Below are 25,427 nucleotides of genomic sequence, written 5' to 3'. Positions count from 1 at the left end.
AATCGATTGCAATTGCGATTCTCGAACGAAATCGAATGGTGTATCTTGAATGTTGCTCTTAAGATGGCGTCTAAACGAGGGCGCTTAAATCGTTTGCATCCATGCGCTTTGCTAAGCTGTGATCAGTAGTGCAGGAGCAAGTATCGGGAGAAGTTGGTGGGTGTCGAATTTTTGGAACATCTTGCCTCGCCGTTTAAAAGACGAGTGGTTGGTACGCCAGGGAAGATATTCACTACCGTGCTTTCGCGTATACGTGCCCGAAAAATGTAATATGGCGATGGTCGCGTCGAACATGAGCGGCCACATACAAAAGCAGCTCACCAGAAGTCTCGAGCGAATCCTGGAGGAAGCACACTTGAGCGGTGAACTCAAGCTTAGCGGACGAAAACTTAAGGACTTTCCAAAAGTTGGGAAAACGGGTTCTAGCAAGTATAATCTTCAGGATACGGTTATTGCCGGTGAGTTTTTTTTCAGCATTTCGCTCTATCATCAATTTTCCTTTCTTTATTGAAACTGACGTTTGCACGAAGATAAATATAAACCCAAAAATAAAATGTACGCTCTATGGAAAGATACTACAAATATTTTCGAACCGAAGTGTTTTTACTATGTTGTAGGAACTATCTCGAAAAAATTTGTTTCTTAATGTTGTCCTCGTTTATAACAACTAGAAAGAAGATGAAGACGTATTAGTAAATGTTCTGCGTCTGATTCGATAAAAGTTGTACATTCTGCCAGAGTTAACCTCGAACTCTCGTGTTTATATCACACTCCGGCACGTATGTGTCGCCGAATGTTACCCTGCTAACGCATACACTTTCCACATTACAATTGGATGTTTTATTCAACTGCAGAGCTTTATGTATCATTTTTCATTCGTTATTTCTTAGAAAACAGGCTTGAAACAATTTAATCCTACATATTAGCCTGGAAAGAGAAAACAGAAGAACGCGCATAGACAGCGTCTTTTGGAGAACGATATAGTAGTCTTTTCGTAATTCTCTAGTCTAATGACTAACGTGAAATACTTAAGTGTTACATAATACAAACGCATCTGTATTTACAGTGCAATGCGCCGTGATTACGATTTCGTAGCGTTGATATCATCGTTTTAATTTTCGACTGATAAAAGAAGTAAGTGTACAAGTTAGAAACATGAAAAAGGGGCGAGGTATCTGCATATTCATTCATTCAGGTAAATTCATTTCATCTTACTTGCTGAAGAGACACATGTAGCTTTATCTAATATAAATGCATCACCGCGGTAGGTTATGATTTATATCAGACGTCGTTTTTGGACGCCGACACCTCCTCGTGAATGACAAGTTTCCATAAATCCTGATATTCCTTTTAGAAAACAACCGATTAAAAAAATGCATCGTACAAGATTGTGCATAAGTAAAAAGTTCGCGATGAGACGTTATCGCGACACACCCGATGTTTCCTGTTACTGCGATAATCGTGCATTCGATATTCGTTGATATCACCGGCACACCACGAGGAGTTACGTGCGCAGAAGCATAAGAGTATATACTCCAACTTTTCAGACTATCAATATTGTTGTTAACGACCAAGGATCGTGAGTTTCGCGTCGCCTGGAGGAAACTTTTGCAAATATAGAAATCGATCGATCCCCCTGACCCCGATTCGATTCTAAATATGACTCGCGACGTAAATCGGAAGATAACACGATTACTCGTCGCTAGGAATGTCTGCGTTTAACCGTGATAATGTTTCCACGACCGATACAGGTATTCGGTGTGGAAAAAGTATGCGACATAAAGATATCCTTATCAGCGAGGATTACACCTTTCGAGGGTAAGTTAGCTTCATCATATCGTTCGTCGTACGCGTATATTACATTCGAAGACAATGGCAACAAATAGAAAGTATTTATATATAGAAATATGTATATACAATCACGCGAGACGATCGCGAATCAACGACGATACAGATTACAAAATTCACCAACTTGCAAGAAAATTAAATTCGACGTGGATTTCAATCGTTCATACTTTTCGCATATACTATCTGATATAAATGTATTTCATTTCCATCGATGTAGCATCGACCCAAATTATTTCTTGGCGACAGTCAACAGAGTAATATTCGTTTACGAAATTCCTTCGGGTGAAAAATTGGTTCTCTAAGAAAAGCGTTCTCATTAGTTTCCAAACCCATTGGGATGCAAGCGATGAGTTTCGCAAAAAGAAAATTCGCCTGGCGTCACTGATGCGTGTTTTAATCAAGACCGCGTCGTGATTATTCTACTGTTGCGAAGGAACAAATGATAATCGTGGCGCCTCGTCGTTGCACGGGCTTTGCCAGTAGCACCGAGTGGGGCTTATCGGTTTTCGATAGTAATTTTTCACCGAACGAAGGGAACGAGGCAATTTCGTTCGGTGTTCTTTGATGCTCGAGGGACGATCGTCCAATGGAAGGGAACTTTCATACCCGTTACAGTTTCACCGGGATATTATCGAACCGAACGGTTCGTGTCGAGGCCGTCTTACGACGAGATATTCCGTACGATGACAGAAGGGGACGTAACTTCATTAAGGACCCCAGGTCAGTTCGTGTCGCGACGAGGGATTCGATGAACCGTGTCCTACGTTGTTCGAATCTATGTCAGCCATTGCTAAAACTAATATAAATGCATCCGACGGCAAGGAAAATTACGCACAGCCTCCGGCTATATGTTGCAACGATTTCTAGCGCGGAGTATCACAAACGGTAGGCCCTGCGGTCCCCATTCACCGGAGAAACCCGTGGGTTTGATATGTCGCCGGCTATCGAAGGAAAAGCCGATCCATTGTCCGTGGCGCATACGCGAACCAGTAAAAGCAAACACAGCACACGCTGCACACGGTGCTCCGCTCTAGGAGAAAAGAGCAAAAGGAAACGAGTTGGATGCGCGAACAGACAGCCATAGAGAGAGCCAGCAAGGTGATTACTACTTCGAACAAATTGTTTCCTCGCGGTCGATTCAACATCGACTCCGTTAATGACTTTACTTGCCGCGTAATCATGGATTCCGGCGTGTTCAGCTTCGTTGAGACGAAACGGCGAAAACACGGAAACCGGTTGTCGTATCAACGACGAGACCAGGCGGATAGGCAAATAGAGAGATCGCGATACAGTCTCGCTGCGGAAAAAGCTTCTTATCGATTATGTCACGGTGCACTGCGCGCTTTCTTCGAGGAATAGAAAAGGAAGAAAAAGGGCGGGATCCTTTTTTTTTATTCCCGCGAACCCTTGCCTCTCTGTTCGACATTCCAATGCGTTAACTCAACCGTATACTTTCCGAGTCGACGCTACTTCGCGTGTGGCTACTTTCGAAATAATACTCCCCGAGATATTCGCCGCGTTTCGCATCGTCGATTTCTTAACCCTAACCGTAAGAACCCGAACGGAGCTGCAACGCGCATGTAACATGCAATTACATCTAATTATTTTTCATCGTCCTGGACGCGTATCTCTCGGCCGATGATTTTCAGGGAGAGCAGGTGCTCGAATGGATGGAGGCGCACCGTGATTAACGAAAAGAAAGGAAGGAATTCGGATAACTGCACCGATCGAATGGTGGCACGATTATTTCTTGTCTTTCTCTTACCTGGGTTCTTACCGTTTCCCTTCTCTGTTTCCCATTTTGTGCCGAGCCGCTCGTCTCTCTTCGAGCGCGGTCGAGTTCGCGACAGGTGTCTCTCGGCGAGAACCGGTCTAGCGAATCGAAAGCGTTTTCTTCTCGAATCGCTCCAGGCTAATTTAGTCTCGGAGACGTCACGATGACTCGAGACAGAGATTTCGATTGATTCGTTGCAACCAGCACTTCAAAGAGGGACGAGACACTAGTTCCTTCCTCTTTGTCAAACGTATTTCTCGCCCGGTCTTTCACGATGGAAGGACAGCAGGGTGCGGAGTGGCGTCTTTACAGGAGCAAAGAATGATGCGCGCGCTGTATGCAGACAAGCACGTTAGGAAAGAGAAAGAGAGAGAAAGAGAGAAAGGGAAAAGGAGCAGCCACCATAGTTATGGAAGAGTCCCATACGATGGGCCGGTCCGAGCTAAAGATAGAGACGCACCGCAGCTGCAGAGGCAGGGGTGCCAACAGGTCGATACTCCATAACGCGTTACATCGTTTGCATCGCCATATAGCATCGGGGTGCTCGGTTATCTCGCGCTCTTGTCTCTTTGCCAAAGGAGCACTCCTCGAAGATGAAGTCTCTTGAGTTCTCGCCAACCATCTAAGGGCGGAGAAGTCGCTTCGTTCCCCGTTCCTTTTCGTCGAACCACTACCTAACAGTAGCACTACTGGCGAACGATCACCGGAGAACGACTATTTCGCAACCGAAGCTTTCCGAGAATGGGCTGGCACACGTCTCAAGAGGACCTCGAAACTTTAGATCTACAGTTCACGCAGCGAGCAGTAGTAAAGACAAAGTGCTGCCAGCGTTTTCTTTCAAACAAATCGAGTACGCGTTCCGAGCACACGCGCTTCAAGTGCTCGAACGCATAATGTTCGCGCGTTTCGACGTTGCACACGACTTTATTCGTTTATCCAAAGCGCGGCAAACATCTACTTGGCGCTTGATGAATGTCGGATGCGAACGAGAGCGCCGACGGTCTTTTGGCAAACGCGAAACACACTTAATACGTGTTTGCACCCGGCATATCTATTGAAACTCTGAAACTAACGATATTTGGATCCACGTTTATCGAGGCTGTCTTGTGCGTTTCAACGAGTACTACATGCTGCTGAAGTTTGAACTCAACTTCTAAGTACTGTGTAGAAGGAGCGTGTCGGCACATTACACGCCCGCGCCAGTACTCACACCTATCCATGATATCGCGCACGTTTCGAGAGTACGCGATGAATGTTTCCGATACCGGGTGTCTTGTATCTCGTGTGCCCCCGAGATACGCCCTGTTTGTCTTTCGCCCGAGTGCCAGCACGCTCTTAATAAATACCGCAAACTACTGCTTCCTGGTTCGTCGTTCTTCCGCGAGCCAACGAGCGGCGACATTTCTCAGCGCTCGTCGAATACCGTTTAAACGGGCAATCGATGTATGTCACGGCTAGGCAATAGCTTTCGCGTTAACTTTCGAGAAACGGTTCGTCGTTAAAAGACACATTAATTAAACACCTTGAGTTAGAAGCCGGCTCGCTAATTAGCGTCGACGAACGTGGTTCGCGGGTATAGAAGAAAGGGGCGGACGAAAGTAGTCGCGCGTGAAACCGCCGCTAGTCAAGAGCGGTAGCAGTGTCTTTGAAAACCCGGCGTTTTCAGCGGCGCTTTGCCCATTTTGCGACCCGTTGCTAATATGCACCGGCTTACGGTATATCTACGGTATATGCACCGATCTCGCGCGTATCGCGCGTGCAAGCCAACGCGGTGGTTTCGCTGCCGAGTTATAATTAGCAGTATCGCAGGGCCGTCCTAGCGTACTTGCGAACCCACTCCGTATTTTTAATCAATTACAGTAGTACCTTGTTACTTGACTGTCGTTATCCGCGCCGTTCCTTAAAAGAATCTCCGTATAAGCGACGTTTAGACTTTAAAACTTTGGTATTTGGAGTCGAGTATTGGATATTAATGTCTCTTTCTATGTTTCTATTTAGTATACGCAACGAAGAGATTTTTATTATAAAAGACAGTGGTACCAGGTATCGTTTTTAATCGAAACGTGTAAATTGTTACCCGATTCTGCGTTACAACACGATTCTCTCCATCCCGTTGAACTCCATCCACATGACTCCATCCACAAGCGTTGAAATTCGAGAGAGATATTCACGGTCATGACCTCTGTAACTGTGCGATCGGGTTGCCGCCGTTGCGTTTCGCGTTCCGTGAGTTCTCGAACTGGGTCAACCCTGAAACGGGTCGAAATTCGCTGATACGCGCGAGATATCACCGTAGTAGCAGCCCTCGCCAGCGTCGGTTACAAAAGATAATCGGCGTCGAGACGAGCACCGACGAGTGCCCTGCAAACTTTCACGATACAAGGGTGAAGCGATATTAGAAAATGCCCACGAACTGCTGGTATATACCGCTGAAGAGCTCGCTGTATCGGGTAACTCGAGTGAAAGATGTTTGCCGTATCGTGTTTGCCCGATCCCTGCATCCATGATTTCTAAACACGAATGCACATCCGACTCAAAGCTGCTTTAAAAAACCGGGTCACAATCGTTTATCTCCTCGCTCTTTAAAATACGAAGACGGCCTCGTTTGCCTCGTGGATTCTCTAGAATTTTAAACTATCCAGAAATCCTCGTCTCGACGTTGGCAAGAGACGGAAGCGTTTCCTGGCCTGGTGCAACAACCGCAAACGCGGTAAAACGCTTAAGTCCGTTTCGATGAGAAAGGAAGATAGGCGGGTCGATCGACCGGCCGCCAACTTAACTTGGCGTGGTTGTGTCTACTCGTGTTTTGTCCGTCGATAAATTCTAGCCGCATTGCGGATAAGAGGAAACCCTTTTCCCTCGATCTTTCGCCAGGAAGCGTGACGAACGAAACCGTTGCGTTTACGCAAAATTTTTGTACAGACCACGATTCCGTACGAAGAACACGTACCTTCTTGGAAAGCAATTCGTCGCGGCGCAGGTATCGATAGTCAAGACAGGTAGAAGAAAGGGACGGCCGCTAATTATCGTTCTAGGTAATCTCGTTTGTCAGTCCATGCACGCTTCTTACGTGGCACGGGTTGAAATGAAACGGTATGAAATACTGTTATGGTTATGGTTCGAACTCTGTTGTATTGCTCGGGCTAACGTTATAGATGGCTAATGAATGTAATCATGTTATTCTTGGGTCGTCGTACGATAAGCTGCCGCCCGAAGCTTCAGTACAAGATGATCCGACGAGGTCGAGGCGTCGAATCTCTTCTTCCACGTAGAGGGTCGATATCGATCGAATCGAGCATGCGTCGATACGACATCGTTCGACGCGATACGCAATTTGTCTCGTGGCTCGGCGTTAATTTTTTAACGAGAATGACGGTACGATTATTGAACGAGGCGTGTAAACGCGGTTTGTAGCGAAATCCACCTCCAGTCGAGCGATTTAATGAAAATGACACGGTTCGTCTGTTTGAAATTTTTCTTCCGTGCCACTTCTATTCGCGAGTGTCCTACATTCCGACTCGCTCCTTTATTTCGCATTGCACCATCCTTCGTGAAAACGCGCGAATTTCTGCAGCGGAGTCGCGTTACGTCGCGTCGCGCTTTGCAAACGATCGTCGGAACAGCGTTTTATATATTTTTCATGAAAGACGCGACAACGTTTACGCGGTTCTCTTCTCGCGACACTTTATATCTGCGCCAGACGACTGGAATTTTTTTACTTCCCGCGCTTTGTTCGCGAAACGATTTTCCACCGTTGAACGAGCGAGTAAATCTCGCGCACGGCTTTGTTTGCATATCACGAGTTTTTTGCCGGCTCTCTGGCCGCCAACGTGACAAGAGACTGTCTCTTTTCTCTTTAAACCCGAATCTTTGAACCGGCTCTGTACGATCGCTTTTTATACCTGTCGCACAGCCTTGAATCCCTCGACGCAACCCTAATCCATTCCTGCTCCTCTCCCGAATTTTTCCTTACCGTCTATTCGCTCGCTCGCGGCACGGCGAACCCCGAGAGTTTGTCTGTCGTTCGCCGACTGCTTTAATCTCTTTGATTTTGCTAATGCATCGGATTTTCATCGCTTTTTCATCGCTTTCGCAGCCTTTCGCTCCGCTGGCGGGCAAAAGGTGGAGAACAGATAGGGTAGCGTTCGTTACCGATTCCACTAATGCCAACCATCGGTTCTAAACTCGCGGTAACCCGAAAACTACCGTTTCAAAGATCAAAGCTACTTTTTTCTATCGTTTCGACCACAAACGCGCTGCTTTCGGCTATTCGTAGAATTCGCTTCTTCAAATAACGCGCGACCTCTGTTCGCTTTTCCTCATTTCCGTTTGGAAGAACCTCGAGGAAAGTCGATGCTCGTAGCTAAGAACACTTCGGTTCCCATTAAGTCGTTTCATTCCCGATGAGCTGGTCGTTAAAATGTATTCAAGGGTAAACAGCGTGACGTTTACGACGTACAATCAGGCCATCGAACAAAGATGAGTGGGTAGATTTGGCCGATTACTCAACGCTCCAAAATGCACGCTGGTATGCACTTTAGAAAATATTTTTGAAGTAGATTATCGTATGGGATAACGTTGTCGGTGGACTCGAAACGCGAATCCGTATCGAAGATGGAAACGATAAAGCACGATAGATCTCTGGCCATAGAAGAGCGTACCTTTCTCTGGTTCCGGGCAAGCGACGCACGGAGCTGAGGAATCGCGGGCGTGGATAATTAGTAGGTCGTCACGCGATTAAGGCTAACCGAATCTGTATCCATGCAGCATCGTCCGTGGCTTCAATTAGGAGATACCGGGTTCAGAGCCGGCCGAATAATTCGCGTGGAAACAAATCTACAAGGCTGGCGTTTCTCCTCGATCTCGTTATCCGAGGTTAAATTAACCGACTCGTCGTTAACGAGCAGTCCCAAACGCGGCTTGTTTTGCTCCGAGTCATCAGAGAGACTTAAACCTTGGCCCTTTGCTCGAACGTTTCATCGCGATCGCGGCGATATTTAACGTCGCTGATACGTCGCCAACGGAGAAAGTGCCGTTGATTTATCAGCGATGACATCGAACAAAGGATACCTCGACGAGAGTGCGTCCTTCGGTTTAGTTTCTGGGGGGATAACGACGTACCTGCGTGGAGGGCTTTGTTTTGTGGTTACGCAGCATGGTTACGAACAAAGGGACTTGCGGTACGATCGAACCGGGCCCTTTCCAGTCATCGCGAACAACCGTAGATTTTTCGAACGCTTTCGATTTCCGTGCCACCGCGTTGCCGTCTACGGATAATCGCAGCCTAAGTTTAGCGTTTTCAACCAACGGCTCGTGATCGCAAATGCTAAACAGCCTCGAATCGTCGGTAAAGATATCGCGTTCTCTCAATACGATAGAGAGACGGCAAACTGCCATCCGATAGCAGCGAGAGGTCATTGGAAAAAAATGTTCCGTTCGAACGAAACGTTGGTCGTACCGGTGTAACGCGATATTTCGACGCGTTATCGAGCGTGGTCTTGTTACACCCCGTGCAGCTTTCGACTAGTTTTCCCTGTGTTCCAGGTCGCTCTCGGTTCTTTTCATCTCGGGTATTAGTTTTTAGGTCAAGGATGGCGGAGTCGGTGCAACCTGAAAACTCGGTTCGCGCTCGTTGCACTGAAAACGGTAAAAGAGGTTGGGTAAACGAGAAAAGGAACGAAGAGAAACCCACGAGAAGAGCGAAGCTTTTCGTAGGCAGCGAGAAAGAAAGCGAACGTTGCTTTAGGGGCGATGCTGCTGCTGTTGCTGCTCTTCCACGATGCTGCAATAATTGAAGCGCCGCCGTTGCCGATGAAGAAAGGGTAGCGAACTCTCGTTTCAACGGGCGAAAGAAGTTTTTACGCCCTCGTGAAAGCACGCAACGACGAATCAATTGTTCACGCTCTCGCCTTGAATTACACGCATAGAAAAATGTTAAATTAACGCGCCTGATATTTCTTCTCGTCATTCTCTCGCATCTCCGCCTATGCGTATATAAATAAATAAATAAATATCGGTAGGAATAGATGGGAAGAGGCGCGTATTCCGTTCGCGCAGCATGATTCGTCGCATACGGCTCGCTTTAGCGTACACGCGTGTACACGAAGGCGTGCACGCGTACCGGCACGCTCGAACACGTAGCATACACAATGCGACGCACTGTTCGGCACGCATTGCCTGCCACGGTCAGTCGGCAGGAGTATGGAAACCGGCTGCGCGATACTACCTTCTTTATTTTACCTTCTCTCTCTCGGATCTTTCCCCACGTCCGAGTATAATTCATGCAACGTCGAATCACCAACTACCAGATGCTCGACGGACTCGTCCTACTAGTTTAAATGCAAAAGTCCGGTCCTCGCAACGTGGGACCTTGCGTCGCGTCGTGGCGACCGACCATCGAAAGTTCATCTAAATTCTATGAGACTTCTCGAGATAGCGCATTGGTTACTGTCACTGACTGACCGATCGGACAATAAATTTCGAGCGATCGATCGTTTCACGTCTATCGATGTTTCACCCGTGTTCCATCGAGTGTGCTCAAAGTTGTTCGGTTCCGTCCGCTTTGAGTTTGATCGAGTATGCGAGTCGTGTTCGCACTCGCGTCCTCGTCGCCGGAAGTGGCGTGTCGGTCTCTTACAAAAGCAACGGAGGCATACGTCCTTTCTCGCCTGCTTCCTCCGTGGCTTCTCCACGCTTTTCTCTTTTCGCTTTTGACGCGATCTCTTCAGCAACGACGATGGTTCAAGGACGAAGCGAGCACCGAGCGTTCCCAGTCTATGCACGACTTCGCCACCAGAATTTCCTCCCTTTCCCTTCCCTCTTGGTGTTCCTCTTCGTCCTTCTCTTGCCTTTTTCTCTTCCCGTGTCCTCGACGTGACAGGTCGGGAATTACGCTGGAAAGCAATTACCTGGCGCAAACTGCGATCGACAACTCTCGAATCGATCGATCGAGAACGCGCTATCTCTCGAATCGTCGCGAAGAAGCAATGGTACTACGTTCTGCGTTGAGCGTTAATCACGCTTTTACGTAGAATTGATCGTTAAGCGCGTTACCGTTTAATAATGTATCTGGAGTGGAATTAAATCGGTTTCGAGCCCTCGGACCATGTGGCTCGTTAGCGAACTTCTAACGTCGTTACCGATCATTGGTTCGCGAGGAGTTCGCCTCGCCTCGAATGATTTTATTTTCCAGCAGAAAAGCTCGGAAAGAGGGTAGCATGCCGCTCATGGGACACCTTGCGCTCTTCGTACAGCCAACCCCCTGGACGATATCTGCTATGGGGGCGTTATCGATCCGGCAACCCTCTGTTTCCACGGTTTCACGGCAGCCCTTATGCTAGCTCTTATAACCCCATATACTCCGAGAAGGATAACTTAACGTCGTTAGAGTATTTTCTCCTGCGTTTTATCCGCGTCTCTTCCCACGAACACGCCAGCTTGTCGTACGCCGACCATATTGGCCTTCGTGCATATTATATTGTCGATCTCTCGTCGAATAACGAAAGAATCGTTCAAGGTTGCCATTACCGAACGATTTACTATTTTCTCTGCGTCTCCAGCTGTTCCGTAGTTTAATTAACGCACGAGGCAAATTTTGCCTATGGTCGTTGACCCTGTGTTTTGTATCGGCGATAGGAGCCGGCGTTTCGTGACGCGGCACGCCCAAGCAACGCCGCCACTCGCTCTCCGTTCTCGTAAATTTATGTAAAACGTACAATGATTACGGTGGTTTTGAGCCAAGAAGGCAAAAATTCTTAAAACATTGAACGTTTTGCGAGGAGTTATCTCGTTCGTGACACGCGAAAGTCTTTCGCTCCGATAACATGTTTGAACGATTAATCAAGGCTGGAACGAGTAAACTCGTTGCGATTTCGGAATTTTTATCTTTGCAATTATTAAATTAATCAACCATATATAGCGCTCTTAATTATTAAGTATTTTAATCGTTTAAAAAAGTGTATTAATCTATAAAAATGCGATAGCTCTAATTGCATGAAGATAAGCGTTCCATTTTTTCCTAGGAAAATTATTTTTATCATCGGTCGTCAACATCTCTCGTCTTAGCACGCGGATTATCGCAGAAATTACTTGGCGGACGCTTTCTACTCGTACGTTACGTCGCATATACGTCCAACCCTTTACGATTGCGTGAACCGTCTTTCCGGCGTTATTGTCTTGTGCGTATGCATAAGCAAGCGAGTCGTGCGATAAAAATGCAAACACTTCGATCGCTCGGACTTCATATCCCGCCGCGTCGGTGTCGTATTATTAGCAGGTCGGAAGAGGCAGACTTGGCAGCCTGGTTAAACGCCGCTTATCCGCGTAATTGTTTTTATCGTAAAAACAAGCAACATGAACAACAGGGCCACGCCCATCCGTTGGCGAATGACAGTCTAGCAACTTTGTACAGCGTCACGCAAATCTATGTGCGTGGTATCGATCCCTGGGTTGGCCGGACCTCGACCTTGGCCCTTGGAATTGCCTGGTGCATCGACCCCTTCGTGAAACACCCTATATGTGCCATAGTTGCGAACTTCCCTATTACGACTTCTATAACAATTAACTTTCGATGAATCGTCTGCGCTCGTTACGAAGCCGGTTGTAGAGGATCCGTTTAGAAATCGATTTCTTATCAAATGTTAGGCGAGAACGGTTTCTGTCATTCCTCGTGGAAAGTAAATAGAATCGCGCAGACGACGCTCTGCTAAAAATTGTTTAGTTTCATTGGCAGAGAGTTATGGCGATGGCACAGAGACAGAATAGGGGTTTGCTATTTTCGTCTGCATCGCACCAACACCAACGGGCCGACGCCCTTGCTCGACGATTATGCGATCGACCGTGCACCAATGGTTCCAGGCTTTGCTTTTCACCCCATGGACTCGTACCCATTACGGTCGTGGGCGTGCACGAGGGAAACGCGGCTGTTCCTCGATAAGTAATAAGTCGTCGTGCAATAAGACTTGCAAATCGTGCAAATGAGAAGATAACGAACTGAGTATTTGCAAGAGAACTGGGGTATCCTGTTGACGATCGATTGGCAATTTCCGTTCCGATCGCGTAAACTGGATAGCCGAAATCGAATTTCCGAGAAAGCGGAATGAAATTTCCTCGAATTAACGTTTCAGCTCTCGCGCTCGGGCCACTTTCGACACCACGGCTAGGGACCGTGGTTCGTGTCGAGGATTCGGGAAAATTATCGGATGCCGGTAGTGCCGTCGGACGCTATGAAGCGTCCGATCGATAGCCAGAGGGTTTGAGAAGCTGGCGCGAAGGAAAATGACGAGTCGAACCGTTGGCTAACCAACTCCCGGAGGAAACGAAGGCACACACACAGGCCGTGGTTATTGATCAGAAAGGAGGCTCGAAGCCAACAGCAGCTGAGCCACCCTTATCCTTTTCCTACGTTTCGAGACTGTACACGCACGTGACCGTCGCACCCCATTCATAAGAACCCCCCACGAACCCAAGCATCACCCTAACCGGAGCACAGCTGTTGCTACGGGGAATCCTGACGATGTCTCTCAATTAAACAGGCCTCTTCAAGAAGTATTATGCTTTCCCTGTAGCGAACATCATTCGGAAGGCGTTACGCGACGAATATATCGTTGTTTCGTTCCTGTTACAGATCTCTCGAAGAACCGTTTCGCCGAATTGCCGGAAGAAGTGACGGAATTTCTGTTCCTCGAAAAGCTGCATCTCTACCACAATGCGATAAGAATAATACCGGAGACTGTGGTGATGCTACAGTCCCTCAACTACCTCGATCTTAGGTCAGTAAGGACAGGAAGTCACGAGGTCTGTGATTCTCCGTGATGCGGGCTTAGAATTAACGAGCGGAGATGTTTTTGTTCGCAGTCGCAATCAATTGACGTCTCTACCTCGGGAGATATGCAGGCTACCGCTGCAAACGTTATTGGTCGCTCACAACAGACTGGCGTCTCTGCCGGACGAATTGGGCAGAATGTCGGCGTTGGCGGAGCTCGACGCCGGCTGCAACGAAATCACGAACCTGCCCCCTAGGATGGGTGATCTTGCGCGACTTAGGTCCTTAGATTTGAGGAGCAACATGATCGTGCACCTGCCTATAGGTAGGTAGCGCCTGTTTACGGATGCTTCCGCCGGCGTCACGTCGCAGATAGGAGCTTTGTCGAGTTATCCGAGGGAACCGGGCTAACGTCCCTTTAATGCGCGCGTCAAAATTCTTCCCTTCTATCGATTGCCTACTCGCCATGTCTCACCTTGTTTCATCCGATGCAATTGACGATCGTGAAATCGAACGTTCTGCGCAGAACTGACGTACCTGAGACTCGTAAAGCTGGATATCAGTGGCAATCGAATATCCGTGCTTCCAAACGAGATGAGAAAAATGAAGAGCCTGGTCGACTTCCGGCTGTCCGATAATCCTTTGACCTCGCCGCCTGCCTCGGTGAGCATAAGCTTCTGAATCAAACGAGATGGAGCCGTCTAATTATAGATCGGCCAATTATCCAGCCGACTATTTTCGTTTGTTTTCGCAGCTATGCATTCGCGGGCGAACGCACATCTTCAAATATTTGGAGAGACAGGCGGCGAAACACGAGAGAGCCAGAGGCGGCCGCGCGAGAAGGACACCCTTGGATGTTAGAGGTCACGCGACTCTAGACACAAGAACTCACAGGCGGCACAACGTCGACAGTGGCTATAGCACCAGCGACGGTGTCGACAAACGCTGGTCTCAAGAAATTCACAGCGCGGTTAGTTTCCTCGTCCTTCTTCTCACCCTCTTCCTATTTCTACGGTTCTTCTTCTGCGCCTGGCTCTATAACAAGTTTTTCGGCTACGAAACTTTGTAAATCCCGCTGTAGATAACAAACTGGATTCAGCGTAGAAACCTTCCCGAAACATACACACTCTCCTGTACTCTGACTGCTCCAAACATGTAGAAAGAACGCAAACAATAAACTTTGAAACGCACGCAAGCACGTATACACGGTCGACGATTTCTCGTAGTACCTCCTGCTGGACACCTTTTTGCGCGCAGGTGCATGATGGCGAGATTCGAGGGCTGTGGCGTCAAGAATGCTCGCCCCTTTCGATCACGTTGCCGCACGAGACGGGTGTGAATGGATCCTGCAGCGGAACCTCGACTCCTAGTACCATCTCGCCTGGTGAGCACACGTCTCTCGAGGATGAGCTCGGCAAGGTAGGTTTCGAATCGCTTTCGTCAGTCGCTTCCGTGCGATATCCTGTTTGGCCAAGCTTTTCTAATGGGTTTAGGCTTACTCCAAGTGTGAGCGCGTATGATACAACGTCTATATTTAGCGAGTGAATAGAATTCGCGCGCCCCTTGAAAATGATATCTGTGTTGTCAAGCTGCGCTTGGCCGTCGTTCAAGCCTCGTTGAATGACCTTAACCCATTGAAAGAACTCGCCGTCAGCGTCGCTCGCGATTAACGCGCGTAGCATCCAAGGTGACGCGCTAGGAATGCGCTCACCTTACCTTCTCAAATCTCTCTACTTAGATTTATCTTCTCTTTCTCTCTCTCTCTCTCTCTCTCTCTCTCTCTCTCTCCACGAAACCGTATTTACAGGCTATGATACTGCACGATCAGTTGGAAAAGAGAAAACTAGAGAGGAGCACCTCGGAGAATGGAGCTGATGTCAGAAGACCGATGACCTCTGGCCTCTACCACGCGTCGATTACGCCACCCGGGTAAGCGAGCTGTTAATAAGCCAATCACCGTTCCTGCCACTGTGCATCACGTGGTTGCGTAGTGATTTTTACCGGTTAATAGACGAGCTGAAGCATCAGATGCCTTCCCGCGTCTTTTTTAGTCCCCTCGAATCCGCTCATCTGAATCAAGCGGTGCCAGTCTCAACGAACACGCAATCCGTGCAACCGCTGCAAACGTCGATCTCGAACGCTACTACCTCTTTAATGAACGGAGATGAGAAAAGGCCGCTGAATCACATTCAAACTTACAGGTATGCGTTTGTATCGTCTAACAGATGTGAAGAAGCAACGACACACGATGATATCGCGTGATGAATTTATAGAGAGTATAAAGAGGCGTTGAGACAACAAAGGGCAAACGAAGGGCCTAGCGTGTACAGGCCACGGGAACAAGTCACTCCGCCAGACAACGAATCGCAGAGCAACGAGACAGACTTGGCTAGCAATAAAGACGCACTTGGTATGGTCGGTAAACAGATCTTCAACGAGGAAAACGCGACCAAGAGACCAGTACAGAAGGTAACTCCGTCACGCATCAACTATCAGAACACGCCAATTATCAACGGTAGCAATAACGAATACAACAATAAGAACGGAAAGTACCTCGAGCAACCGTATAAGAAGCCTAATTCGCCAATTAAAACATCTTCGAGCATTTTATCTTCCAACACCAGTCCGGGACACACTCCTAGGCTAGTGAAAACAGCTGTTGGTTACGTAGAAGGTAAAAAACCATTGAACAAAGGCAATGAGATAAATAGATAAACGACTGGTGTCATGCACAATTAAATGGAATATGGATAATGTCTGTTAGGTAACAAAAGTCCCAGCAGAAACGGTGGAAGTCCAAAGTCTCCCCGATCGGTTACGTGGAACAGCAACGTGCCAGAGAAGTATTCGTTCACCATGAGAAGGGAGTTTGAACGTGCCAAGGAAGAAGCTGACTTGATCGAGCAGCTCCGAAACGTGAGTATCGGAGAGGATAGACTTTCACGCGTTAATCATTTGTTGTAGCAAACAAGTGGCTAATGTTTGAGTTTCCTTTTAGCATATTGAAACGCGGTTGAAGATGGCTCTACCGGAAGATCTTGCTCCGGCGTTAACAGACGGAGTTGTACTCTGTCACTTGGCAAATCACGTAAGACCTCGGTCTGTTGCCAGTATCCACGTTCCTTCGCCAGCTGTGGTAAGCTTTCTCGGGATGTCTAATCGGCGCGACGATTTTCAGATTATCAAAAAATAACGATTGTATCGTAATTTGCAGCCCAAGTTGACAATGGCAAGATGCAGGCGTAACGTCGACAATTTTCTTGAGGCGTGTCGAAAGATAGGCGTCGATGAGGTAAGCTACTCACTCGATACCTCTTATTAAACAACTTCTCGAGAATTCTCGCGCTTTATCTCTCGCTAATGGTCCCGCGGCATGTATAACGCACGTTAAACCACTGTATGCTTCTACGTGGAACAAAATCATTTTTTGTTTCCCTCTTTTATTACCTAACGATTTTTTTCCGTGACGATTGTACTCGACACGCCCTGCAAACACGTTCGTGTCTTATTATCGTGAAAGCACGGCCGAAGTGTTACAAGAGAAACGGTTCGAGCGCAAAATCGAAAGAAATATAGGCATCCGTACTATCGTCGATCGAACGCCTCTTGGCAAGGTCGTAACTAACGCTTCGACAACAGCCGGTACGTTTGTCCATGATATTTCCAACAACTACTAGTCAGTCCCCGATTTTCATTCAGTCACGAGGGTATACGATTCGTCCTTTTTTCAAAATCTTTCTCGTTCCACAAATCGCAAAAGCACAAAAATACAAAAAAAAATGCAAGAGTTGGAAGAAGGAAGTGGAGAGAAACCAAGAAAGAAGCTTTAGTTGCATGTGCCTAGACTCGTATTCGCTTTTGTGTCGCTCGTCGCTTCATCGGAAAACGCTTTGAACGCGTCTCGTCCTAGTATCTTCACTTCTCGACGTTCTTATACGATTTAACGACAACCACGATACCACTTCGACTGGCATAAATTCCGAACTATGCCCGCGCTCTTCGACAATCTTCCAAACTAGCTATTCGCATTTGTATCTTTTTGAGATAGGAACCAGAATTGGGTACGTTCGTCGAAGCAACGATACGATGAAACAATACCCAAGTCTGGCATTGCTCACTTTCTCGATGAAGCACCTAAATCGAACGATTTTCGTGCAATGTTCGTCCGAAAGAGGCAAGTTTTCGCAAAAGGTTCGAATCGTTGATTTCGAGGAAGGTATCGCCTCGAAGAAGTAAGACGCGATAAGTGGACAGGGTTCTGTATCAAAACGAGAACGTTCAGAACGACCAGCGACGTAGTAGAGACTGGGACTGAGTAGTATCGTTGTTGGTGTTGCAGGAGGTGTTAATGGACGCGGACGCAATCATGGACGTGGGTTACATGGACGCGTACGGGCTGGAGGCTCTGGCGCGTCTCGTCTCCGCTCTTCTCCTTTTCCGTGACGAAGGAGAGAACGATACCGAAGAATCGGCCGCAGGTTCATCCCATACGATTCAGGATCGCGTTCTATCCGCGATGCTTTTTGCCACATTCCTATCCACCTTCGTTCTGCTCTATCTCTTTCCCATTCCTGATTAAACGCAAAACAAAAAGAAAGAAAAAGAGCGACCAAGACGAGAACGCCAGAGTGACAAAACGATGGAACGAACGACGCTCGCAAGAGAAAAGCACAATCGAAGATTACTCTGGGATTACTCCGATATATCGACACGCGACGCGACTTGGTTCGGTGCAGCGACTCGGGAAACACACGGTTTCTTATAGTTTTCTGGTTAACGTTCTGTCGGTAATTTTTCGGTTCGTTCGCCGAGCCGTCGAGTCGCTCGATCGAGTTACTGCACGACACTCTTCTATCCACTTCTTCTACCCCAATTAGTACTCATAGAGCGGCATGATATTTTTCTAATTTTATTTTCTTTATCCTTCGTTTGCTTTGTCGGGCGAAGAACGGGGTCGAGTGTCGCGCAGAGTCATCACACCCCTTCCGACATCGATCTTAATTGCGAGTTTATTTTAAGCACGTTACATACGATACCCGAAAGAAACGTATCGAAAGCTATTTACCGTTGTCAGAAATGTCTCGTTACCCCAACTCGACGTAGTTTCGCTACTTCTAATTTTCCTTCTCGTTTTTCATCGCCTTCGTTTTAAACGAAACGCTACCGAATCGAGACACTCGAAACTTTTTATCCGCGTAGAGACGTTTAATCAGTGTGCGATCGATCGTTGGTCTAATTAAGAAGCAACTGAGCGCTTTCGCTTGTATATTGGATTTAATTTACATCGACTACGTCACAGCTGTAGCTTGGACAAGGTTGTTCGTTTGTTTGCCTTCGTCGTTGTGGCTCGAGAGAGACGCTTAAAACTTTCGACGAAATAGTATTCGGTAGCCCCTTAAGTATCGAAATTCAGCTTGATCGTACATTTAGTCCGCCTAGTTGTAGAAGCGGCTACGTAGTGCGCAAGTTAGTTAACCGTTTCTGTTTTGGTATAAGGCCTTTGACGGGGACTCGAGCGAAGAACGTTGTTCTCGAGTTCTGATCGTTGAAACGCGAACATCTTACGATAGAAGAGAACGTAACAAATGAAAAAAAGAAAGAAAAAAAATCAAAGAGCGCAATCAAAGCTGTTGGACGCTCGCATATCAGATGGAATCGCCTGTATGTACCTTGTATGTATGTACCTTGAACAGACGAATCGTTCGTTGGAATGGCTGGATCATAACGACCGATGAGATTTATCGTCGAGCAGGATCTGTTGAGAAAATAGTATTTTGCTACGCGAAGGGACGGTGTTGGAAGCGGCGCGTTAGTGTTCAATACTCGTTCGAGAAATCTTCCATCGGTGTCGATAGCTTCGGGTTCGAAATAATTTCTCTCGCTGACGGAATCAACGAATCAAAGAAAAACAGAGAAATAAGCGAATCGAATTCTCCCAACTGGTATTGCGGCATCGTCTGGAACCCGTGACGTGTCTAGAATCACGCCAGAATGGCAAAGTTCAAAGAGAAGAAAGACGAAGGAACTTTCGTGTATACCTCGGATGGTAGTATTTTTTTAACGTTCGACCAATACAAATCGCCTACGGCTCTTTCAGGATTGATGGGTCTGTGATAGGTAGCCTTCGAGTACTACAGGATTCGCAACAAGGTGCTAGAAATCTCTTTAAGTTCAAAGATTTCCTATTTTGGTACGTAGGTTTAACGCACATTCGAACTCGAAAGGAATTTCTCATTCGATCATTGTTTTATCGTTTACGAGTTACGGGCAGTATTGCGTCCCTCCCCAACGAGATCGCGGCAACGATCAATTTTCTTTCTCTTTCTCTTCGTCTCGACCGAGGCAAGTAAACATGGCTTTTCGTTGAGGGAGGGACGTGCAAACGAGAGCACTTACACCTCACCGACCAAGCAATTCGGTCGTAGACCTAAGATAATCTCCATATTTTCATATAAGCGCGTTTAACGTAACAAGAAAACAAAAGTATCGTAGCGGACGTACAATACGTATATCGTCTAGAATATACACGCGTCTAACTTATTCTACATATATTCGTACGATAAGTATTATATTGTCTACGTTAAGGAATTTAAGGAGGAGCGGGTCGCTTAGATCGAGTCTTCGGATTGCCGGAGGTCTTTGCTTCCGGTTTTCGCTCCACAGGACGCGTCGAATCGAATACATTGCAGTAGATTAGTGCCAAACGCGTCAGACACTCGAACCGTGTAGTACGCGTCGCGCGACTCTGTTTCTCCGAGATGCTTTTATATCGCTGCTAGTACGTCGAATAAAACGGTACGAACGAACACGTGCCCTCAAACACGTATCGAGGATTATCTGATCGAGAACGCACAAAGGAATTTTTACGAGAAATCAATCGTTTCTACTACGGTCTAATACGACGGTCTATTTACAAGTAGAGACGTAAAAATTTGTTTTTCTTCTTCTTCTATTTAGATATAACGCGTTGGTTCTTCTTGTATGGAATTCCTGCATTTCGAACTGACCGTAGATCGCGTGTTCGTCAGATGTTTCTACGACACGACGAACGAACACGCGAGTTGCTAAGTTTTGCAATTTGAGAACGCAAGGCGAGCTGCATCTTCCAGAATACCGCGTTACTTTGATCGTAAAGTTCTATTTCGTTTCAATTCGGGCAACTAGCATCGGTCGGCGGTAGAACGTTTATGAATTTCTAGTCTCTGGTATTACGTACTTCTAATCGTTTGTTAAGTTCATCTCCGGTTCTAGTCAGCTCGACTTGTTCTTTTATTTTTATTTTAATCTTCGTTCCAATCTAAGTTATACGCAACAAGTCTCGTACTCACTGGGTGACTTAACGTTTAATTCGTTACTTAATTTTCTTCGTTCCTGCTGTCTCTTCCACTACTACTCTTCCGATCGATTTCGTTGTCGTTCGTAGACTGCTTGGGCGTTAATTGTCCGTGAGGCTCGCTAAAAAAAAATTCCGAGATGCATCCAAAGATCTTACCTTTACTTGAAAATAGGAATCGTTTCGACGAAGCTAGCTTAAAGAAGAGTCGCGACGATATCGAGTTGAACGGCGACGATCTCATCAGTATTATATTCTTTTTTTTTTTTGTAACGATCGGACAGGACGTAATTACATCGAATTAATCGCAACCGTAAGACTGTTTATTTCACTTTAATTTACCTTTTATTCTGTACGACGTCTTCTGCGCTCTGGCGCAGTGGTTTTCTTCTTTTACGATTAGTTGTCGCTTCCACAAGAGGCTGCGTCCTTCTATCTGCTCGCAAATGGACGCAAGTAGAAAAGACGAGCGATGAGCAGACCGAACACAAGATCATTCCGTTGCATTAGCTTGTATAATTGTATAATTTATGTAAAGAACAGAGAGAAAGAATAAGAGAGCGTATATATACATATAGAGATAAATTATATTATATTATATTATATTATTATATTATATATATATATATTATTATTATATTATATTATATTATATCATATTGTATTGTATGGACACAGATATATGGTACGTTGATACTATTTTTCTCTTTGGTCGTTTTTTGTTTCTCAAATTGTACTACGTAAGCTAATTCGTCGCAAATTACGAGCTTAGATCACGATCGCTCTTTAAAACTCGGTGCTTCATTTTTTATCTTGTTGTTTTTTAAGCTTAAGCTTTTTTGTACGATTATCGGAAAGGGAAGAAAGGCCTCTCTTATTATTTAATTCATGTTCCTTCGAACGATCGCGTCCATCGATCGAGTCGAACGCTTGAACAATCCCTTCGTGCTCGTTGGACGATACACAGCATGATCGATAGACGGTACGCGTTCGTTTTCTCTAACTCTCTCTGTCTCTCTCTCTCTCTACTTTTCCACTTTTGTACGATTGAATCTGATTGAACTGCCAGCAGCACGTTCGTCCAACGATTTCACGATCACAGCGATACAAGGACAATCGTCGAAACGACCATTGCTCGTGTCTTCTCTACTTCTCTGACTCTACTCGCACAATGGGGCATAGTCGGCCGATAACGACGATCACTCCTCGCCGCGTGAACGGTGAACGTGGGCGGCGTGTCTCGTGTTTCATTTCTATGCCACACGCGCTAAGAAAAGGCGGTTACATTGCCGCAGCGAAATCCAGTCGATTCGAACAAATATCACTTTCTGCTTATCGGTTCAAATTTTTACACGACTCTGGATTTGGCTCGATTCTCCATTCGAATAATTTGTATAGCGTGAAAGCGAATGAAACGCGCGCACTCGTGCGAGCTGGATCGGTTGGATGGCCTGGAACAACCGAGCACGAGTGGCGCGTCTCTATGCTTGCCAGTGTCGCATAGTTCGCATAGTTCCCGGAGAACAATCGTTGGGAAACTCTTTGTCTCGCCACTCGAACAACAGTGCTACTAACAATACTCGGTTTTACTTTCGAGAGACGTACTCTGTAACACCGATTGTACGACTATCATAACGATTGTAATACTATTTCCACTGATAATAAAATATTCTTTTGGTATAATCGCTTGAGCATGATGACGAACGGTCGTCACCTCAACTACTATCCTCAGACGCGACGATTTCATGCCGGCTCTCGATAGACTTGGATTAACGAAGAACGCACGCGTGCTTGTCATTTTCAGAATCTCGTGTGCTGCGCTAGCGACGTTCTGGAAGGAGGTCGAGGTGTGGTTCGCGTGGCTGTCACGGTCTCGGAATTGCTCAGGTTTCATCAGTCACGGTCCCCGTTGCAGACCACGTCATCGTCGAACGTGCCGAACCACGTATCCGCTTAGCGCCAGACTATATAAAGTCGATATGGCGAGGAAAAAAGAAAAAAGATTGTCAACCACAGCGGGAACGGACTGGCGGCCACGTTTTTCAATCTACCGCACGTATATCAAGGAAGGATGGACCCAGTAGCAGCAGCAACAGCAGCATCGCGCTGCGTTTCTATATACTCGAGGCAGGCGATTTCATAGCGCGTACAAAACCGAAGGAAACGCCGCGCTTCTTGGTCCAACTTCTCGATCGAACAATAATGCCATAGGGGACCGATAATCTCCAGACTTTTATACTCATATTGTACGCGTCAGGTAATCGCGTGTCTGATCGCGTGACCCAGCGACTTTTTCCAAATCAAAAGAAAAATGCAATGACGCGGCTATTGAACGCAACTGGTAGACTGCGATTAATCATGACACTCGATTATATAGTTGTACTATGAAACTTTTATATGTGAAAGACAAGACAAGTATCTTTGTACCAGAGAACGAAAAAGTAGCAGGAAACTAGGATATAAAATCGTAGTGGAGTTTTACACGAAGAATAGCGTACGACGCGCGAATGCAACAGTCATACGAAGAGTTAGTAAATATCGGAGACACTTTTTTCGGGCTCGATTTTCCGAAGCCACGAAGCAATGAAAAAAGTTCCTAGGCGCGTGTAACTAATGCGCTTCATATTTCGTACTTATCATACGTTAATATCAGCCCAAGCATTATCTAGATCGAGACGATGGTTTTTCAACGATTATCAGAAGAAGATCGCAGTTGCGCGAACTTTTTTCGTTGTTCCACAGTTCAGGTTTACTCCCAATAAAATGTCTCCTATATCTATTAACAGAGTTTGTATATCCGTGCTTTCTAAATAGCTGGTAATTACGAGGCATTTCGATATCGTAACGTGGAACAATCAAATCAAAGCGCACGACGAACGATAACGCGATTTCCTACTCGATCGAAACGAACCCGTCGATATTCTATCGATATTCGAATTATTCTGCAATTAATCCAAGTATGTGTATATATATATATATATACTTGCAACAGAGGATGAATTCGCGTAGCTTAGAACGGAGTTAAACCGACAGAAATTTACGCGAATCGTCTCGATCCAAGAGATTCGATATATTTTTATTTATCGAGCGATACTCAGTTCGTTTGTTCCGCGACACATTAACGATTTCGTTCACCATATAACAGAATACTAGAAAGCTGGGCTTTTGGTCATGGTCTTTAGTCTCGAAACGATACATATGCGATCTACTGCGGATTAAGTAGGTTTCTGCGTGAGCGGTAAGTTAGTTAGGGCGTTTTCAATACTATCGACGATCGATAACGAGCTCGGTCGGCTGATCGAGATAGATTGTCGGCAACGAGTACTAAACAGGTCGTTGGTATATTAAATATAATTGGTTCGTTTATGTAAAATTAAGGCCTAGGTGTTCACGGCAACGTGTAGCGTAAGCGTTGCAACCTTCTTTTATCTAGTGCGAGACACTTAACCGTTTCTTTCCCTTTATCTTTTTTTATATATCTTCGGCGCGTATTCGATATCGAGCTGTCTTTATCGTCGGAGTAACGATTTCGGATACTGCCACGATTTGATAACAATTCCCGAAACGATAAAACCCCATTAGGTGCTAAGCGTAATATCGTTAGCTGTAATTTCCTATATCGTCGCAAGGTTCGTTCAGAATCTTCTTTTCTTTTTTTTTTTTTTTTTTATTTCGTTTTATTTAGGAATGATCGCGTAAGAGGAATACGAAGGATCTCATGCGTCGTGATTGGTAAGGAGTCAAGCGATTACGCCTCGGTGTCTCGTCGAAGAGTTTCAATGCTCGTTATCGTTCCCGAACTCATCGGCGAGACATCTACCGTAGAAGATTGTACCGTGTATTCGTATTTATTGTGCCAAAGATATACCCTACGTTATATACGTTAATTTTTCTTTCTATTTCTCATCGAGGACGAATCTCTGCAGGAAAGAAACGACGTTTCTCAAATAACTTCGAAGAACGAAGAACGCTACCGAAACGTCGAAGATCCTTCGACGAGGTACGTTGGATGTACGATGCGTGGTCGAAACGACACGACGATCGCGCGCCGCTCTGTCTGTCTGATCGAACGTCCGTATCTCCTGCGTCAACTTGCAAGTGGAATTAGACGCGATTCGCTCTCGTCTATACGAAAGTACGTACGTCGACCGCAGCTGCGTCACCGTACCGGACTTTCTACTAATCTTCTTTCGATTTTCCCCTCTTTCTCTTACCTCTTCGCGCTCTTTAGCCCGATTTCACCCTTACGTTTAATTCGTTCGATCAGCACCTCTCGTTTATAGGTATATGCGAATTCGTCAAACGACGCATCGCTGCGGAATTGTATCGTTCGCTGAAACGGCGTTTGCGTTTCTCGGAAACGAACACGCCGCCATGACGCGACTGGCCATCGTTTGGGACGTCTCGATCGAGCAGGCCATATCGCCAACAGTATTACCGATCATCCCACCGATAGAAGACTCCTCCAAACGTGTTTTACAAAAATCTCCCACCCTTGTGATTATCGCGTTCACCGAATCGATCGATTCGTACCAAACGTTTGCCCTGCGATTGATACCTAAATACACCGCACGTAATATATTTAAAGATTAACGGATACAGTGTATAAAAAATAAATCGAAAAAAGTCTACGTATGTCCAACTGTCGGCGTTTCTTCCCTCCCTGGAAAATCCGCTCCTTTCGCCTTCGTTAACCACCGAAACTGACG

At 46.2% G+C, this 25,427-nt stretch overlaps 1 protein-coding gene across 2 annotated transcripts; it reads left to right on the top strand.

Annotated features, from left to right (window-relative positions):
- The first annotated feature begins 99 nt into the window (after window positions 1-99).
- Lrch (Leucine-rich-repeats and calponin homology domain protein) lies at window positions 100-25,353 on the top strand. Of its 2 annotated transcripts, none has more exons than XM_069118764.1 (13): window positions 100-458; window positions 13,248-13,392; window positions 13,478-13,710; window positions 13,912-14,048; window positions 14,140-14,355; window positions 14,643-14,804; window positions 15,193-15,314; window positions 15,437-15,586; window positions 15,659-16,059; window positions 16,150-16,301; window positions 16,384-16,521; window positions 16,600-16,677; window positions 17,725-17,988. In XM_069118764.1, the coding sequence occupies exons 1-13, from the start codon at window positions 272-274 to the stop codon at window positions 17,962-17,964; spliced, it is 2,361 nt and encodes a 786-aa protein (XP_068974865.1). In that variant the 5' UTR covers window positions 100-271; the 3' UTR covers window positions 17,965-17,988. The 2 variants fall into 2 exon arrangements, with proteins under 2 accessions (XP_068974865.1, XP_068974866.1); XM_069118765.1 differs by lacking the exon at window positions 17,725-17,988 and adding an exon at window positions 22,523-25,353 and having other exon boundaries at window positions 102-458.
- Window positions 25,354-25,427: the final 74 nt, after the last annotated feature.

This window comes from Bombus flavifrons, chromosome 8 (genome assembly GCF_040668555.2).
Source record: "Bombus flavifrons isolate JBK064 chromosome 8, iyBomFlav1_principal, whole genome shotgun sequence".
NCBI classification, from domain to species: domain Eukaryota; kingdom Metazoa; phylum Arthropoda; class Insecta; order Hymenoptera; family Apidae; genus Bombus; species Bombus flavifrons.
Note: the sequence above shows the minus strand (reverse complement) of the source record. Positions and strands in the feature narration are given on the sequence as shown.